The 20303-nt window shown below is 39.3% G+C and overlaps 1 protein-coding gene across 5 annotated transcripts in view; it reads right to left on the reverse strand.

Annotated features, from left to right (window-relative positions):
• Positions 1-333: 333 nt before the first annotated feature.
• The window catches only part of LOC143294093 (serine/threonine-protein kinase tousled-like 2), a 34460-nt gene continuing 14490 nt past the window's right edge, over positions 334-20303 (reverse strand). For 4 of the 5 annotated variants that reach the window (XM_076605517.1, XM_076605518.1, XM_076605520.1 and 1 more), the window contains 13 exons: positions 18588-18698; positions 17313-17449; positions 15379-15510; positions 14025-14189; positions 9623-9704; positions 8119-8210; positions 6990-7079; positions 5441-5610; positions 4682-4820; positions 3482-3593; positions 3077-3184; positions 2549-2649; positions 334-873 (listed from right to left, as the gene is read on the reverse strand). In XM_076605517.1, coding sequence (XP_076461632.1) covers positions 765-873; positions 2549-2649; positions 3077-3184; positions 3482-3593; positions 4682-4820; positions 5441-5610; positions 6990-7079; positions 8119-8210; positions 9623-9704; positions 14025-14189; positions 15379-15510; positions 17313-17449; positions 18588-18698 — 1548 coding nt within the window. In that variant the 3' untranslated portion in view covers positions 334-764. Of the gene's footprint in view, positions 874-2533; positions 2650-3076; positions 3185-3481; positions 3594-4681; positions 4821-5440; positions 5611-6989; positions 7080-8118; positions 8211-9622; positions 9705-14024; positions 14190-15378; positions 15511-17312; positions 17450-18587; positions 18699-20303 lie in introns of all 5 variants that reach the window. The other variant, XM_076605521.1, reaches the window with a different exon arrangement.

The following is a 20303-nucleotide window of genomic DNA, read 5'->3' on the forward strand; positions in this document are numbered from 1 at the left end:
CAGGCATTTAATAAATACCATGAAGGGGGGTATATGGGTCTGAGGGGGGCAGAGAGAGACAGCATTAAAAAAAAACAACAAAAAACAAACAAACAAACAACATACAAGTTAATCCCTCCAGCCCCAGCCCCTCACAAAGTCTACCACCCCTGTCTTGCATTTTTCAGCCAAACGCAGAGAACAGAAAAGCATGCATGGGTCCTTTGGAAAAGCCATGATCACACTGACCCCCCCCCCCCCCAACCCCCCACTCACCCCCTGCACCCTTCCCCACCCCACCATTCCCAGCCAAACCATCAACTATTGACGACAAAAAGGACAATCACTCACGCTCTTCTTATCAATCACCACCACAGCAAAGGAACAAAACAAACAAAAAATCCCCACTTTGTTGATGCATACCATAAATACGTGCCAGCCATAAGTCCTTTGTTTCTTTTGAGGAAGTCAATCTATCATTTAAAAAAAAAAAAAAAAAAAAAAAAAAAAAAAATCGGAACTGGTTCCAAACAACCAGCAGATTGTCCAGAAAGACATGGTGGCGGTGGTCCAGGGCCAGACGCACAGAGGCCCGCAGGGGTCATGGGTCACAGACAGAAGCCCGCAGGGGTCAAGGGTCATTCAACAGCAGCAGACCAACACAACCCTCTCCATACCGGTAGCCTCTCTCACTCACAAGGCAGGCTATTCTTGGAGAACTGGAGAAGTGTGTGTGTAAGTAGGGGGGAAAAAAAAAAGAAAGAAAAAAAAAACCCCAAACATGACTAGGAGTGCTTGTCGCCAAACGTGAAGGCAGAGTTGTGGGAGATGGTGGGGGCAGGCACCGCCATGCTCATCATTCCTCCGTGATTGCTGGAACTGTCACTGTTGTGCCTGAAAATGATGATGATGCGCATGTATAATAAATGTGCATTTGCACACCTGTGTGAGTATGCACATGTATGTGGGCGCATGCTGGTTTGCTGAGGGTGGCTCTCTTTTGTTGTTGTATTTCAAACATTTACATTTCAAGTATCTTTCAGTTTATCATACTTTGATATATTTACTTGTTAATGTTTCTCACAAACCTAGGTTATTAGGCTTTTGAGGCCTTGAACAGCATGTTGAGTCAATGCAAAAGTCAGGCATCTGCTCTTTCTTTCCATTTTCTTTATTTTTCAAGCAGATGCGATGTAGCGCTTGTTGGCAAGTCCTCACACTTCAACACCTCCTTCTTTTCTTCTTCTTCATTTGTGGGCTGCGACTCCCATGTTCACTTGTATGTACACAGATGGGCTTTTACGTGTATGACTGTTTGTTTATTTACCCAGCCATGTAGGCGGCTAAACTCCGTTTTCAGGGGTGTGCATGCTAGGTATGTTCTTGTTTCCATAACCCATCGAACGCCGACATGGATTACAGGATCTTTAACGTGCGCATTTGATCTGCTTGCGTATACACATGAAGGGGGTTCAGGCACAAGCAGGTATGCACATATGTTGAACTGGGAGATTCGAAAAATCTCCATCCTTTACCCACCAGGCACTGTTTCCGAAATTCAAACCCTGAACCCTCAGATTGAAAGTCCAACGCTTTAACCATTCGGCTATTGACACCTCCTTGAAACTGAAACAATGGAGCGCTCACCCTGCTGTGGGTCTTAGTGCATATAGTAATACGTGGCATGAACATGACACAGGAATATATAAAGTAATGATAAGATACAAAATCTGCTAAAACACTGTTTTTAAAAAATAGCCTGTCTAACATCATTCACAACTTGCACACCTCTCCACCCCTCCCCTGACCCATGCACATGCACAATGAAAGTCTACAGTCTAGAATAAAATATTCTCCTTGAGACGGATATGAAGCTTTAATAGCAAAAGAGCATTTTTCTAAAAGAAGAATTAGAATGGAAATGTTTCCATGTATTTTGGAACAAAATGTTAAAAATCTCTTACATTCTCTTGCAAGCAGGGAATAAACTTTTATGCTGAACATGCCTGACACTGGGAGGATTGAACATCCAGAACAATATCACACATCAACACTTGCAACAAACCACTGCTGTTCAACACGGTTCCCACGCGTGTAACAGAACAAAATTCCAAATTTTTTTCCCCCTGACCTTTTCCAGACCAAACCGAAAATTTTCTCTACCAAACACAAAGCCAAACAAACTTTTAAAAATTTGTTTGCTGTACTGCTGACAAAAGAGACCAGTGGATATCCTGGTACTGATGTTCAGTTTTCATCACTTTTTGTTTGTTTTTTTCAAATACATTGAATGGTACAGGTCAAGGGTTTTATTCAAATTCAAAGACTTTTCCAGACCCTGAAGGGCAAAACATATTTTCCCCAAGACTTTCCCAGCACTGGAAGTGGTTCTCTTATTTGTCCAAGACTTCTCCAGACTTTCATGACTGTATGAACCCTGGAGTTATCCTTTTTCATTTCAGTTCAGAACCACATGGGAAGAGGAAGAAAAGAAGGAGAAAAGTGTAAACCAAACATCACAATCACCACCAGACATCAACAACGAGGCGCTTACTGCATGGGTCCTTACTTCGACTTGAGAACAGCAGGCTTCAGGTAGTCTTCGTTGGCCATCTGAACAACATCTGGCCGGGATTCTTTTTTGTACTGCAAACACCGCCGAATGAAGTTCTGCACACAGCACACACACTCATGCATCTCAAATACTGAAATGTTACCAAGGAAGAAGGCACTTACTGTCTGAAATGCAAACACTTCTTATCAAAGCCAGTCTTATTTTACAATCTTTTTCTTTTTTGGACAGGCTTTCTCCATTTTACATCTAATATGGTTGTAAAAAAAACAAAAAAACTGCAGCCCTTATCTGTTCGATTGGTGGACAGGTGCACTGGTCTTTCATTCAAGTTGATGAACATGTTCTGCAGAGCACTGACATAGCCACAGCAACACTGAATTTTAATTCATTCATCATATCAGCAGAAGCCAGTGCCTCCCTTTCCCCTTTCATGAATATTTATTTCTTCAAATACAAAGATAGCTGCTGCTAAAAACCTTAGACTTGAAAAAAAAAAAAAAAAAAAAAGAGAAAAGCACATACCTTAGCTTCTTGTGACACTATTGGTTTGGATGGGAACTCCACTTCTGTTGCTTTCAGTATCGTGTTTTCTTCCAGAATGGCTGCTTGAGACAGGTTGTGTCCAAATGGCTGGGAGAGAATGACGAAAAAGAAGACTGTTATTACCACAACAGTAAACACAAACAAATACACAACCCAACAATCACTGTTACTCTGTGCATGAAGCTGACAGGAACAGGAAAATCTAAGCATTTTGTACTGAAAACATACCATTGTCACAGTCAGCTGAGATACTTAAACGAGATTCTGTGATTCTAACAGACGTACAGCAATTTCTAAGGAGTGAGTGAGGGGTGGCAGTTGGAAGCAGGTGAGAGGTGTGAGTAGGGGTGGGTAGATGGGTAACGGGCGTCCAATGCGTCTTACCTTTTTGCCATAAAGACACTGGTAGAAAATCACCCCAACCGACCATACATCGACTTTGGAGGAGATTTTGGGTGGATCTTTCCCAACCACGAAACATTCAGGAGGCAAATACCTGAAAAACATACAGGACAGCCAGTCATGCACACATTGTAATTCAAGTAAACCCCCCACCCCAACACAAATTCCCCCACACTCACATATGTCAGACTGTCAAAAATCCAAGTTTCTCAAGATACTAAATGTAATCATGAAATTCATGTTGAGTTCACTGAATGAGATATAAAACAGGAGATATAAAACAGAGATACTGTATCAAGCATTGTTCTAATATTTCTTTATGCTTACCCATCCAGAAGCTTTCTATTACAAACATAACAGATATTCTTCAAATTTACCCATCTAGACACTTGCTATTACAAACGTAACTCATATGGGAAATATTTGCTCACAGATGAGAATTATTAATCTTAGAAATTCATGCAACTATTCTCCAACCTGACATGCCTTGGTAAGTGAAATCACTCTGCAAGGAGTATAAATCAATTCTTGATTGACTGATTGATTTAGTCATCTATTTTTGCCCTGTCTTATGTACTAAGACAGCAGAAAGGAAGGAATCTCTCCTATAGCAAATAAATGGACATTACTGGACTTCCTACTGGTCCTGTAGTTAAGAGCATATGACCATTTAAAATCCAACAAATGATAGACATTGAGAATCAACTTTCACATACACACCTCAAAGACCTCTTCAGAGTGTAACAGATGCAGTGTTATAAATCCTGACCTGCCCTTTTGAGAGAACTACTGACTTATACAGCACTCTCATCACTCCATTCCCTCTGTGCAAGCCTCTCTCTCTCCCTCTCATTAAAACTGTTTTCACGAGATTCAACGGGAAATGTCTGCATTGCCCTTTCTATGAGGGTGTAAATGAATCTGTAATTCATTTCATTTGTTCTACGAGACATTCGTGTCTCTCTCTCTCTGTCTGTCTTCCAATCTTTCTATCTACCAGACAGGCATTCGTGTCTGTCTCTCTGTCTTCCTATCTTTCTACCAGACAGACATTCGTGTCTCTCTATCTGTGACTTCCTATCTTTCTATCTACCAGGCAGGCATCCGTGCCTCTCTCTCTCTCTCTCCATCTTTCTATCAACCAGACTGGCAGTCAAATGCCCAGTGAAGCTGTCCACTCACCAGTAGGTGCCGGCACCTTGAGAAGTGAGGTCCATCCCGACGTCAGGCGAGAAGTTGGTATCGTCCATGATCTTGCTCAGCCCAAAGTCGGTGATCTTGATCTCACCACTGACAGAGCCTGCCCCTAGCAAGATGTTGCCTGCAGATACAAACACAGCCAATGTTAAGTTGGTCCGTCCACTGTCAGCGGCCACTTCTTACGCCTACAGAAAACCACATAACACAGGTGCAGTGATAGAGAGAAATGTAGATACATCTTGGAGTGACCAGCATAGGAGTAATGCCACTGAAACAGTGCAGATGATGGGCAGCCAACAACAACAAAGCAAGAAGCTACTTTTAGTTATTGAGATAATTTCCCCCATCCCCATAACATAAATAACTGATATTTGTCCACTTAGATGTGGTTCATGACTATGCTAGTAATCTAAGAACAAGCAACAAGGTTGTGTGTGTGTGTGTGTGTGTGGGGGGGGGTGTTGAGGGGGTACAGGGGTGTGGAGGGGAGGGCCCAATTAAGCCATTCCTGTCTAGCAGACACTGAACCAGAACAACCAAGCAAAGAGGAATCAAACATGCTTGTATCTACTGATCTATCTATATGTGTATATATTATATATATATGTTTGTACATATATATATATATATATACACACATATGTATATATGTGTATATATATATAGAGAGAGAGAGAGAGAAAGAGACAGAGAGATACACACACAAGTACACACCACCCTAGCTAAGCGAAGTTCTCTCACCAGGTTTGAGGTCATAGTGTATCACAGGAGGCTTGATTTCATTGAGATAGCGGAGGGCGCTGGTGGTCTGTACAATGATGGAGCGCGCCTCCTTCTCTGGAATGACTTTGTTCTGCTTCAGGTAGAAGTCCAGGTCATTGCCCTTCTGGTACTCCAGCACCGTGCAGAACCTGACATCATGACAACAATAATAATATTAAATAATGATATGACAGGCACAATAGCCGAGTGGTGGCCATCGGTCAGTTCATCCAATCGGGCGCTGTGGGCATCTGGGATATCTGCCTTTTGATGAGGGGTACCTGTCTATCTGTCTGCCTGCCTGCCTGCCTGTCAACATGTCTATTGGTCTATAGCCGAGTGGTGAAAGTGTTGGACTTTCAATCTGAGGGTCCCGTGTTTGAATCTTGGTAACAGCATTTGGTGGGGAAAGGGTGGAGATTTTTCCCGATCTCCCAGGTCAACATATGTGCTGACCTGCTTGTGCCTGAACCCCCTTCATGTGTGTATACCCAAACAGAAGAACAAATACACACATTAAAGATCCTGTAATCCATGTCAGCGTTCAGTGGGTTATGGAAACAAAAACATACCCAACATGCACGCCCCCAAAAAACGGAGTATGGTTACCTACAAGGCCGGGTAAAAATGGTCATACAAGTAAAAGCCCACTTGTGTACTGTGAGTGAATGTGGGAGCTGCAGCCCACAAATGACAAAGAAGAAGAAATAATATCACTGTTAATATCAATACCAACATTTAGTACTTATATGGCGCAAACTCCCCATATCATGGGCTCTAAGTACATCACATAAAATGATTCCTTTACAATAGTGCATTATTTATAGCATATATCACAAAGTATAGAAAAAGAAATCTATATACAATAATACAAACTGCAAATATGAACAATCATAGACAAAAACACACACCAAAATCTGTCATACGCACACACATGTACACTCATGTGGACACACAAAACACATGTGTACACACACACACATACACAGAGCAAACACCTATCCACATGCACACATGCTATATGAAGACTTCAATAATGGGATTTTTTTTTTTTTTTTTTAAATTAAGTGATGGCACCACATAACACTGTTGCTGATAGTCTAACAGAACACACAGTGCCATATCAGGACTGCCCCAGTAAATAAAAAGTTGAACTGCATCAAACACAAACCTCTGTCACACACATAAAAACAAAACACCCACTTCATGACATATCATCTTAACCATTTTTAAGGTCCTTTAGGCAAATAAGACGAGGACATCAGCCCTTCTGTTTATCATCCCCAGATAAATAAAGAAAAAGTAATAATAGTCAATTTAAGGTAGAATCAAAGAAATAAGAGAAAATTCTGATTCAGTGAGAAAGCATGAGAGAAAAATGGCTCTAAGCCACCGAGAGAGAGAGAGAGAGAGAGAGAGAGAGAGAGAGAGAGAGAGAGAGAGAGAGAGAGAGAGAGAGAGAGAGTGAGAGAGAGAGAGAGAGAGAGATCAACAGAGGTTAATGTCATAGGGAGCTGAAACCACTCACGAGTTGTTGTCTATTTCGAAGACATCGTGCAGCTTGACTATGCGAGGATGATCCAACGTTTTGTGGATGTTGTATTCCCTCAAAGCATGCCTGCCACAGAAGTTCCATCAATGCAGAGTAATAATTATTCTAAATATTCAGAATAACCCCCATGCATGGTGTCCCTAGCGTTTCATCGAGAGAACCTGTTCTCTTGCTCACAGTTCTCTTGCTCTCAGAAAGACCACACCACACATAGAAATAAAGTTTCATATTGACAGTGAAATATGTTCTACTTCTTGTCCTTCTCACCAGTATTGTGATAATGGTGTGTGTGTATATATGTGTGTGTGTGCGCATGCGTGCGTATGCATACACATGTTAACCCTTTCACTGCCAGTCAATTCAGAGTGCAAAATTCCCTTTTGCTATATACACAGAAAAGATGATGTCTAAGAATAGCTATGGATTCCCCCTATGATGTGTGGAAAATATGGCCTATCCTACCACTGAACATAAAGAGCAGATGGTTCATGGATAACAGACCCATGATCTGGTCACCCTTCAGTGACAACGGTCCTCTACCTAGCTGCTGCATAAATGCAAGTTTGACAGTGAAATGGTTAAAATCCCTTGGTATACTCTGGCCTTATGTGAACACATATGTGTGAAAAAACGTCATGTGTGGACTAGTCTCCACAAAGCAATGTCTTTTCGAAGATGGTGAAACTGATCCTCATGGGATCATGACAGGTGATGCAACAAATACTCTTTTTTCCCTTCCTCATGGCATGTTTACCATACAGTCCATCACAATATTCTGTGTTGCAAAAAAAACAACCACCCCCCCTCACACCCACCTTTTCGAGCACTAACAAGGTTTCAGACAGGCAAGATGGTCAGATTGAATGAAAAATGGATCCAATTCTATCTCTCCCATGCATGTTTGTGAGTGAGTGTGTGGATATGTATGTGTGTGTCTATGAGTGCTTTGTGTAAGACTTGACATTTTTGCAAAAGCACTTCGAGTGGTCTGAAAACAGTGCAAGCACTATACAATTTATGCACTATCATAATCATTGTAACAACAGCATGTATCAGAAGGGCCAAGGTTTTAAGAACATTGCAGCAGCACTGCAAGTGCACTCACTTGATATAGTTGGCTTTCTTGTCCTCTTTCCATTCTCGGTTCAGCTGGTGGATTTTGCAGGCAACGTACCTCTGCTCCTTCATGTCGAACCCCTGCAGCCAAGTTGGTTTTTTTGTGTGTTTTCGTTTTCAAACTTTTTAATTAAAAATTTCCTATGACAGCATTACAGAACATACACACATCCAAATGATTATACACACGATAAAAACAACAACAAAAAACAAAAAAAAAAAAAAACAACTGAAAGAAAAAAAGATACTAGGATATATCAAAATTATCAGTAAATGAATAAAAAATAAAAACCAACAAAAATAAACCCCACCAAAAACAAAACAAAACCCCCACACACATTTACATACACATATGCATTTTTTAAGCACACATAACAGTATACTCATAAACACATACACATATACACCAGAATTTGGTAAGTTTGATAAAATGGGGGTTGCAATTTACATTGTCATTAGACTATATATCATCTTGTACTGTACTTGTAAAATATAGAATGCATCTAAATCATTAATGCAGTTGTACATAATTCAATTAACATATATTCATTCCTTTAGTTTGTATCTATAAAGAGGGCTTTATATGGAAACCATCTTGTGATAAAATCATTATGAGTAAAGTTTTTTTTCGGCTACATATTCTTAGATTGTGTATATCTGTATTTCAGTCTAATGTTGAAACCTTGCAGAACTGGCACAGCTTGGTTAAACTTGCACTGGTACATGTATCCTTCAGCTAACAGTAAGATGAAATGAAAGGTGGAATCAATGACTATACTTTTATCAAGTTCAAGAATGAGTAATGGCAAACATAGCAAAGTTTGTTATCATTACTGATACTTAGATATCACCCTTCCTCAATCTTAGACCAAACTCGAAGCCTTCTACAGAGTTATTTGTACAACAGGCTGTCTGTCTGGGTAAGGCCAACTGATACCTGCCTTTAGGTGCTCATCATCTGTTTCATGTGTCATTCAGCCATGCTTCAGTCAAGCACGCACTTACACAAGTAATAATATCAGAGTGGATTCTACTACATAATTTTGTGAGTTGCACATGCTTAAACATCTCATATTCAGAGGATTTATTCAGTTTATGCATCTCATAACGTGAAAATTGAACACATAAATAACAATTACACCAATTATGAACACAGTGTCTAAAGACAATGCAGTGACAGAAATCTCAAGTTGAAATGACAACTAAGTAAATCAATAAGTAAAAATAGAAAACCAAGTGATTAAACAAACTGTTAGTGAATTACTTATGTTTATGATTCAAGCAACTTTTAATCAAAAAAAGAGAATCAACAACATTGAGAGACTTGTTAAAAAAAAAAAAAAGTAAAAAGAAAAGAAAAAAAAGGGTAGGGGTGGAGGAAGAGGAATAGAGAGGGAAATGAAATAGGGTACAAAAAATCCAAGATTATCCACATACACACACACACATATATAGATAAAAAAAAAAAAATAAAAAAAAAAAAATCGCCTCACCTTATGCACCTCGCTGAAGCCGCCCTTTCCCAAAAGACATAACAAGAGGTAGCGCTCGTTTAAGATTGGATGATCTTTGAACCTGTAAAAAGTTGCCCAACAAAAGGATACATTCATGCACTGAAACACAAGACCGTTAAACAATTTTTTGATGACTGGCACCTCAATGGTACCATCACTTCTTTCATCACAGATTTATTTAAAAAAAAAAAAAGAAAAAAAAGAAAGAAAAAAGAAAAGAAGGTAATTTCAAAATTTACAAGGCGTTATTCTTTTTACAAATCAACCAACCAGACAACACAGAAAGCAAAACTGGACAAAGTCACTATCTTAGTAAAAGATCACGTAATCAGTGGTATGTGGGTAACTGAAATATAAACAGACCAAAAAAATGTGCCCCATTTCCGCATGATAGTGTGTCCTTGTGAAAAGCACTCCACTCAATGGTTACCGACTTTGGTCCGAGAGGGTCAAAGTTGCAGAAGGAGAGGACTGGGCGCTCCCCTCCAATGCTGAGCCACATACACAGAGGACATCTTCGTCTTCGTTCGTGGGCTGCAACTCCAACCTTCACTGGCATGTACGCTATGGGGCTTTAACGTGTATGACCATTTTTACCCCACCATGAATGCAGCCATACTCACTTTTGGGGGTGTGCATGCTGAGCATATTTTTATTTCAATAACCCATCGAACGCTGACGTGGATTACAGCATCTTTAACGTGCGTATTTGACCTTCTGCTTGCGATTACACATGAAGGGGGTTCAGACACAAACAGGTCTGCACATATGTTGATCTGGGAGATCGGAAAAATCTCCACCCTCTTTACCCACCAGGCACCGTTACCAAGATTCAAACCCGGGACTCTCAGATTTAAAGTCCAACGCTTTAACCACTCGGCTATTGCGTCCGTCACAGAGGACATAAATTCACTACCCCTACAGCTGTATAAGGTTGTGTGACCTTTCATCTTTTAACACACTGAAGACAGGTGCAACAGCCCAGTGGTTAAAGAGATGGACTTTCAATCTCAGGGTCCTGGCGTTTGAATCCCAGTCAGGGTGCCTGGTGGGTAAAGGGTGCAGAATTTTCCATGTCAACGGATGAGCAGACTTGCTAGTGCCTGAATCCCCTTTGTGTGTATACGTAGGTAGGACCACTTAAATTTTGAAATTCAACATATCTAAAAACTAATTACACCATTGGAAAGAACATAAAAAACTAAGTTCACATGCAAATTTTCATTGCATTATACCCAGTAGTTTTTAAGAAAACGGCGTCTAAAAATGTGCAAAAATGACGCGTTTTGACAGATTTAACAAACTGCTATTTTTAGACTGTCATAAAATTTTAAGATGAAGACTTACCACATTGTTCTTTGCTGTACTTGGTTCCACCAATACCTAGTTTATGCTGAATTTTTTCTGGCCTACTCAAGAACATGCTTAGAGAGAGACAGTGCCTTCAAAATAGCAAAATATTCAGTTTTGTCAAGTGTCGAATGGCCTGATTTCACAGTGATAACATGCTGACTTATAATGCTGATATCTCAGAAAGTTTTCATGCTACAAAAACATTTCAGATATGTGCATGTTCAGAAAAGCATGTAGAATACAGTTTTTTGGAAGACTTAATGCTATCAGAAATGCAAATAACAATGAAAACAGTCACAAAGTATATGGTTTTTAGTAACAAATGAGCAAGTTTTTTACCATCATGATGATACTATGCTGTCAGATATCACCAGAGTAATTGTAAATGTGCATATTTGACATAACAGAAGTCCAGTCATTTCAGCATCCTTGATTTGCAGTTCCCTTTCTTTTTCACTCAGTTTTGCTTTAAGAAATGACACCTCCTCTGTCGTTGTTCTTAGTTCCTGTGTGATAATGTCCTCATTTTTTTCTTTGCTGCATGCTGGCTCTGGGTCTGAAGTAGGAGGTAGCTGTTTGACAGTTTTTTGCTTCTTCCTGCTGTCTCTGATGACCTCTGCACTTTCAAAAGGAAGTTCTAAAAAATCTTGAAGTGCACTCTCTCCCCCTGGTTTACTTCTGTTTTTACGCAGGCGAGCCTCATCTGCTCTGAGCCTCCCCAGTTTTAATTTGAGCTGTTGGGTTGGTGGCAAATCTCTGACCAGGTGTCATTTATGCAATGTTGCATCCTTTATCCTCAATATCCTAGCTAAGTGACATACTTCAGACACAAGACCAATAGGACAACTGAGTAAAGCCTCACAGTCCTCTACAGTTCCTTTCAAAAGATCTGCACGTGTAATTCCAAACTTCTGAAAGGAGGGGCCAGGGAAGATGCATGAATCTTTCCTTTCTTGTAAAAAACATTCAGCACCACTGATCGTTTCACACTTGCTGAATTCCTTAACTATTGACACCACACGTGGAAAGGTACACTCTGGGAACAATTTGTGTAGAAAATGTTCCATTTCCCCCCAGGTTTTGTTTTCTTGATGCTTTAACATATTTAACTGCATCAAGGGTTTGTTGTTGGATGGAACCTTGGGTGCTGATGGTGGTCTTCCTCGTCCACTGTGTGCAACGGTCACCCTTAAGGCTTTATACTGATCATCATCTGAAATACACAGTCATGAAATTTGAGACAGCTCTAATGCTTTAAAATACTTTTTTTTTTCATTTCATAGATGCTTTTGCATATATATCATTTATATGTGTGTGTGCATGAGTGTGTGATGAATGTGCACTGATACATGATCTACTAATTTCATTACTACTCCACTGTAATGGTTTCACTTAAATTGATGTAAGTTTTATGTAACAACATATCTTAAACTTATTTCATGTTTACTAATCATATAAGTTATTTATTCTTTACATCATTTACACACACACACACACACACACACATACTAACTAATCCATACTCAGGCAACCTCATGTATGCATGCTACATCAGTTCAACAGACACTAACTCTGTGCATACACTCTTAGTATATAAGATACATACTAATGCGCGCACGCACGCACGCACGCACGCACGCACGCACACACACACACACACACACACACACACAGACGCGTGAAATTGTCTTGGCGTTTGATGATCAGAACAGAAGTGGAAAGATACACGTGTTCCCATGCTGTCCGACGTCGGTCACAATATTAAACCATCAATCCGCTCTCACTAACTCAAAACCCTTGTTTGTACAACAAAAAATTACTGAATAATCTGACACTTCATCTTCTAGATACAGCTGTCGATCGCGGTAAATTTTTGAATAAAAGATAATTGTGCTAAAAAATAACGTGACTGACGAAGCGTTACTGTTCCCAGTTACACATCAACACTGCTGAAGCAAAGTTGCTAGGATTCATCCAAACCCACAAAAATATAAAAAATATGATTTACATTTATTTTCAAAATAAACATATTGAAAAAAAATTTGCTTACAAACCTGTAAGTTGGCGTGTTTTCCATTCTTCAAACGATGATGACGAGCAGACGGCTTCGATCGCCGCCATGGTCGAGCAGCGTTGCGGGATCCGAAATCGGTCACTCGTTTTTCTTCCAAAGCGCGTTCGAGACTCTTTCTTTATAGAAAAGCCATGAATTGCACTTGAAAGTGCATAGTTTAAACTTTCTTTTCTTGTAATTTGCTCGTGATTTGAAACACTGGTTCGTATGTTATAGGGTCGCAAACATCAGTCTCACACTTTCGCTGCGACTTTTAGATCTACTTTCTGTGAAAACCCCAACAAATTTCTAGCAAATCTAAACTTGAGAATCCTGGCTTGCCAGTGACATAGTTTCTAAATTTATACATGGCCAAACAATGCAGCGCGAAACGATCGAGTGACACACATGTTATTCTGCTCGCGCGGCAAGCACGGCGGAGTCTGTCACCGCAGTAAAAATCGACGCGACACCCTTTGTGTTTGAACGCCCGGCACATACCAGTTTGACTCGAATGATAAAAACAAATACCACAGAAAGATAGATGAAAGAATGAACTTTATTCCAGTATAAGATTGGTGTCATTTAATTAAGTTTGGTAGTGAAACGAGCGAGTTGAAAATGGTCAAATTATGGGTCTGGACTGCGCTGTTAACCACAGCCACAGTGGCCGCGGACCGACCTAGTATACGCATGCAGAAGATCAAATACGCACATTAAAGATCCCATAATTCATGTCAGCGCTCAGTGGGTTATGGAAACAAGAACATACCCAACACGCAACCTTTCCACCACCTTCCTGAAAATGTTTGTATGACTGCCTACATGTTGGGGGTAAAAACAGTCATACACTTAAAAGCCCACTTGTGTGTATATATAACTTGCATTACAAGTGAATGTGGGAGTCTCAGTCCACAAATGATGAAGAACAACACATGGATGAAAAACCAACATGAAGGAAGGACCACCACCCACCTGGAGTTGTCTTCATTGTGGATGCGCTTGAGTTCTCGTATATGGAGGTTCCTCTCCCGCTCCAGCTTCTCCAGCTCCAGCTGAAGGTCAGCGTCCTCCTTCTTCAGGGCTGCCTGCCGCAGCTTCAAGATCTCATCTTGCTCGTAGAAATCAGCTATCGACAAGCTGCAACAACGTTCGTTTTGTACTGTATTGCATTGTATTGTCAGGAACTCGTCTTGTTCGAATAAATCAGCTATCGACAAACTGCAACAACGTTCGTTTTGTACTGTATTGCATTGTATTGTCAGGAACTTGTCTTGTTCGAATAAATCAGCTATCGACAAACTGCAACAACGTTCGTTTTGAACTGTATTACATTTCGTACTGTACTGTACTGGGTTGTACTGTATTGTATTGTATTGTATTGTCAGGATCTAGTCTTGTTTGTAGAAATCAGCTATCGAAAAGCTGCAACCTTTGTTTTGTACTGTATTGCAATTTGTATTGTACTGTACTGAACCGTACTGTACTGTACTGTCAGGATCTCATCTTGCTTGTAGATATCATCTTTCAACAGGCTGCAACAACATTTGCATTGTACTGTACTGTATTTTGTACTGTACTGTATTGGGTTGTATTGTATTGTACTGTATTGTATTGCATTGTATTGTATTATCAGGATCTCATCTTGCTCGTAGATATCTTTCGACAGGCTGCAACAATGTTCATATTGTACTGTACTGTATTTTGTACTGTACTGGATTATATTATATTTTATTGCACTGTCAGGATCTCGTCTTGCTCGCAGAAATCAACTATTGAAAAGCTGCAACAATGTTAATACTGTATAGCACTGCACTGCACTGCACTGCACTGTATTGTGTTGTGTTGTGTTGTGTTGTGTTGTATTGTCAGGATCTCGTCTTGTATCTTATTGTGTCTTATTGTGTTGGATTGTACTTAATATCTCTACTACTTAATTTCTCAACACTTTATTTCCCTATTGAGATAAAAAAGAAAAAAAAGAAAAAAAAGAAAAAAAGATCTTGTCTTGCTCATAGAAACCAGCTATGGACAAGCTGGAACATTCTTATTTCCGTATTGCATTGTACTGAATCTTAAAAAAAAAGAAAAAAGATTTTAAGTGTGCAGAACTATTTTTGACACCTGTACTTTTTCATCCAACCCAACCCCCCCCCCAAAAAAAAAACAAAAAAACCAACAACAAAAAATGTGAGGAAAAGGAAAATAAGCAAAGAAGAAAAAGCACCAAACAAATGATCCCCCCTCACCCCCCCCAATCACCCCCCCGCCTCCTCCCACCCAATCCCCCATCCCCACACAGACGATGGGTCAACAGTGCAGCACGTACTATTTTTCTCCTGGCTTCACAAAGTGGTGCTCCTGTTTGGGGTTCTTGGGTAAACTGGGTGGCTTCCGCTTCATCAGCAGTCGTCTGCTTTTATCGATTTCATCCTTTTCTCCAGCGATTCTCTCCTGCTGCCTGTAACATGCAGAGAGGTAATCATAATAATACAGAGTCCTCAGGGTTCGAATTTAACTTTTTTGGGGGAGTGCCAGTCACGCACTCTGGACAAAACATCTGAGTGCCCAATTGTGGTTTTGGGTGCCAGCATAATAAAATGAAATAAAATGTGCCAAGGAAGAGAGAATTTTCTGCTTTGGTTGAAGCAGACAAAGCATTTTGAATTGAATTGAACTGAACTGAAAGTCTTTCTGCCAGGCTTCATTGTACACATGCTGGCGCTTTGATTCGTACTCTTGCTGTTTATTCTGTTTGTCATCCTGAGCTTTCGTCTCTGTTTCGGGAGCCTTTCTTTTAACATTCCAAGTGGGAAACATCGTTCGTCGCTAACGCACCACGAACATCAACATCCGATCGCGCACAAGCAAAGATGCTGCTCTGCGAAGCAAGCTGCAGCAGATGGCACTTTACATTTCCGACTGACCGTGTTCGAGCTTGCTTTCTTGGTGTGTCTTTTAATTTTCTTTAGCCTCTATCAATTTTTGAGTGCCAAATGGGCACTCTGGACAAAAAATTTGCGTACCCGAGCCGACTTTTCATTACATTTGCACCCGGGCACCCGCTAAATTCGAACCCTGGTCCTTATAAGGTGCACACTCCCTAAGTAGAGGGGCTGTACATATAATGATATGCAACAAAGTATAATGACGTACACAGGTGTACCAGTATTTAAAACACAAATCTCCCAGACGCATACAACAACTTGATTCCAGCAACTTTCTTTTTTTTCTTTAATTTTGTTTAATAAAAATAATAATCAAAATAATATTATAATCTATAATAATGGGTATCTATAATGTGCTCTACCTCCTTAGCAAAGGGACCTTGAGCAGTAAGTCAATAAGGGGGAAAAAAGGTTACATAAAGTACCAACACCGTATACAACACATATTCAAAATAAATGGAGTGAGTCAACGTGAAAGCACACTTACGCACACTCACAATAAATTTAACATGTATTCATCTATCATGTTCTTGGTAGGTGAGAATATTTCTAATGAATTAGCGGGGGGAAAAAAAAAGAACAGGCAAATACATATTTCAACATACATAGAACAGATGAAGAAAAAAAACAAAGAGAGAAAGACAGGAAGAGATAGAAGGAGAGAGTGCAAGATAAAGAGAGATATACAGATGTTATTCAAGACAGGCCATGGCCCCTCATGAAAAGGTGGTGTAAACAAGTATTTCAAAGATAAACAAAATTACCAGCATTTCTGATTCACAAACACACAATCACTCAACTACATGTTGTACTTCTAATTCTGAAAGCTTATCAACATTAGTTTGCTAATAGCTTAATAATTAATTCCTTGGTGCATGATATTATCATAGACAATCTGAGTAGGGAAGGTGGCTTACAACAGTTTGGGTCAAATAACTGATTTCTGAGTTCATTTAACACTAGACAGCAAAATACAAAATGAAATTCAATCTCATCCGCAGCATGATCATAATCATTATGTTGTTCATAGCGAAAATAACTCACAAACAGGTAATAAATTCCGTATCTAAACCTTGTCATAATGAATTTTAGATTTATTACTAATTCATGCTCACTGATAAACAGGAAAAGAGTGAGTCAGATTAACTTGTATACATCTATATATATATATAGAGAGAGAGAGAGAGAGAGAGAGAGGGCAAAGAAAGAAAGAGCACAGAGAGAGGGCACAGAGAGAAAGAGAGAGGGCAGAAAGACAGAGTGGGCAGAAAAAGAGAGAGAGAGACAAAGAGAGAGAGAGGAAGGAGTAACCCACTTCATGAGGTCGGTGAAGGCCCAGCCGTCCACCCAGTTCTCCACGAACTGTGCCCCCTGTCGCTGTGTGACAAACTGACCCAGTCGCAGCCGGTTCTCCATGCACTTCTGGCGCGTCGTCTTCTTCTCCATCGTGCTCTGTGTACCGCCAGCACAGCACACGTGTTGGTTATAGCATGGCTCAGTGAATGGAAATATTGCACATAATTAAGTAGTCTTTTTTTTTAGGCAATAAAAAGGTTGTGACTGCCTGATGTCGATGTAAAACAGTAATAGGTAGATGAAAAGGATCTTGGTAAAAGTCAACTTACGAGAGATAAAAGAAGCCATGATCGAGTCGCAGGCTCTTCTTCAGGCAGATGGCTGAAGAAGAGCATGTGGCTCCGTAAGTCGCTTTTCTATCTCATCTCCATCAACTTTTACCAAATTTCTTTTAGTCTACCTCTTACTACATATATATAGTTCTTAGTTTATTCTATTACACCTTTGGAAACTTATTGTAAGTTAAACATGCAACAGACATGCCATGGTTCATTTCACATTACCATGTTTTGGCATACAATATTTAAGTCTTTGAAGGTGTAACAAAATAAAATCTAAATCATATATATATATATTCTTTTCTTTTTTTACCAAGAATAAAATTTCATGCACATTTGGACCATATTAGGCAGGATCTAACTATATACAATAACTGAATATTGTAATGTAGTTTTTTTTCAATTTGAATGCATTCATTTTTAATTTGAGTTTAGTTTGGACACATGTGTACAGAATTTAAAAAAAAAAAAAAAAAAAAGTGGGGAAATGAAAGAAAAAAAAATAAAATAAAATAAAAGGACAACTTCTGAATTAAATAAAAGGACAACCTCTGAATTTTGGTAAATTCATACTGAAGCCTCTTTCTTCTTCTTGAAAAAAAAAAGAGAGCTGATCCTATAATTAGCACTAAGAGAAACTGTACCCAAAAGTACACCATTATAGATAACTACAGCTTTCAAGCTCAAGTACCATCCATATAAATAGAAGGGCCACCAAAAATATCTCATCAAATTGTCCTTCCCTGCCTTATTGCAGTTTCTTCAACACTTTTAAATGCTGAAAAAATAACATTTTCAATGTTTGTTTTTTTCTGGGACACACACACATGCAGACATGGATAAATGAATCTGGGTGATCACACAGACTCACTTTTTGTACACGTGTGACTAAAAAATAAATATATATATAAATCAAATCTTTGCAACCTCACTGAAACACAAAAATACCCCCTTGCCTTTTCAATCAAAAGAGACTTGTTCACTTCTAGACATTTCTGCAAGTTTTCCTTGTGTTTTTCCAACAACTTCTGTTGGGCTGTACACTGTCGTTGGAGTTCATCATATTGCTGCAAAAATACAAAGAAAACAACAAATACTAAAGTTGAAAATACAATGATAACAGTGAATAAAACATATGCTGATAGCCCTGTCATTATTGGAAATCATAAGACAAATGAAAAATATGATGCAGAGATGCCAAATCCCAGTTCTGTTTATCAGAGCTCAAGAAAATGTGTATCTTATTTGCTTTTCCTTTTTTTAAAATTTAAATGATCATTATTATAAAAAACAAAAACAAAAAAAACCCCATCAAATCACAATTTTTTTTGTCAATATCGTTGTATCTACAATCAGCACCCAAGCTTAAAGGACAGACTTTATGTGCATGAACAAAGTAAAATATCTGAAGCCAAACTTTTCACTTTTCATCATTTCCAGGTTTATCAGACTTCTCTGATGTTGATCTTTTTTTCAGCAAAACAGCCTGCCATTTTTCTCAGAATGCAAATGGTTAACCTTGTGCATCATGATTGGCTTAGATCTGTTATGTACCCTGAAATTCAACCACGCTTGGTGATTTTATTTGGAAACACTCTGTCTGCTAGGTAAACTTGCCAATGCTTGACAGCAGAGTTACGCTGACAGAGTTACACATCAGAGATATCCATGCATGTGAATGACTGGTATGGGAGTCTTGGGACTTTATCTGCACAAGATCCAGCACTGTGAAAATACTACTATTATTACTGACAGAGGAACCAAACTTTAATTCAAGTAATAACACAGGAAGGACCTCTGTCCTATTTCTCAACAAAGTGGTTTTTTGGGTGTTTTTTTTCCAATTTTGTTGAAAGTGAACCAAAGTATGGTGTGTCTGTATAGGCTGGCACCTCTAGATATGTAAGTGTTCAGAAACAGGTATTGAGAAATAACCCAAAACAAGAAATCACTGCTACTGTAACGAGAAATTTTCTCTGTGAGCTCAAACTGAAGACTGATATAACTTTTTGGTTATGCACAATTAAAACTGAATCAATCTAACACATCAACCTGCCCTTCTCAGTGATATAACTGCTATTGTAAGTGGTGAAGAAAATGTGACACATAAAATGTTGGATTTACTGCCATATAAATTTTCAACATAATCATAATGTCTTCTCATATACAGAGTTCTATCTTCTATGAAACAGGCAGGCTTGTTTCACAGCATATGGTAAGTGCACTACCTTTAAAATCTGATATTAAAACATATGTGTTATGACAATATTTCAAAGATTCTTCTCCTCCCAAACCATCTTTGTGTCTGAGTGAATTAATGTGTGTATGTGAGTGTGGGGTTGGGGCAAGTGAGAGAGGGTGTGTGAGTTGTGAGTGATGTTGCACTGTTTCTATTACAGCATTTTTAGTGAGTTTGTATCTTAACTTTTTTTTTTTTTTAATACATATTTTCTTGTGTCTTTACTCTTATTCATACCATATGTAACCCCCAAAAGCAGAGTATGGCTGCCTACATGGCGGGGTAAAAACGGTCATGCACATAAAAGCCCACTTGTGTACATGCGAGTGAACGTGGGAGTTGCAGCCCACGAACGCAGAAGAAGAAGAAGAAGAATACCGTATGTATTGTTAAATGCGCTTAGACCAAGCAACAGGATGAGTAGCTACACAAG

Source organism: Babylonia areolata, chromosome 19, assembly GCF_041734735.1.
Source record: "Babylonia areolata isolate BAREFJ2019XMU chromosome 19, ASM4173473v1, whole genome shotgun sequence".
Taxonomy (NCBI): Eukaryota; Metazoa; Mollusca; class Gastropoda; order Neogastropoda; family Buccinidae; genus Babylonia; species Babylonia areolata.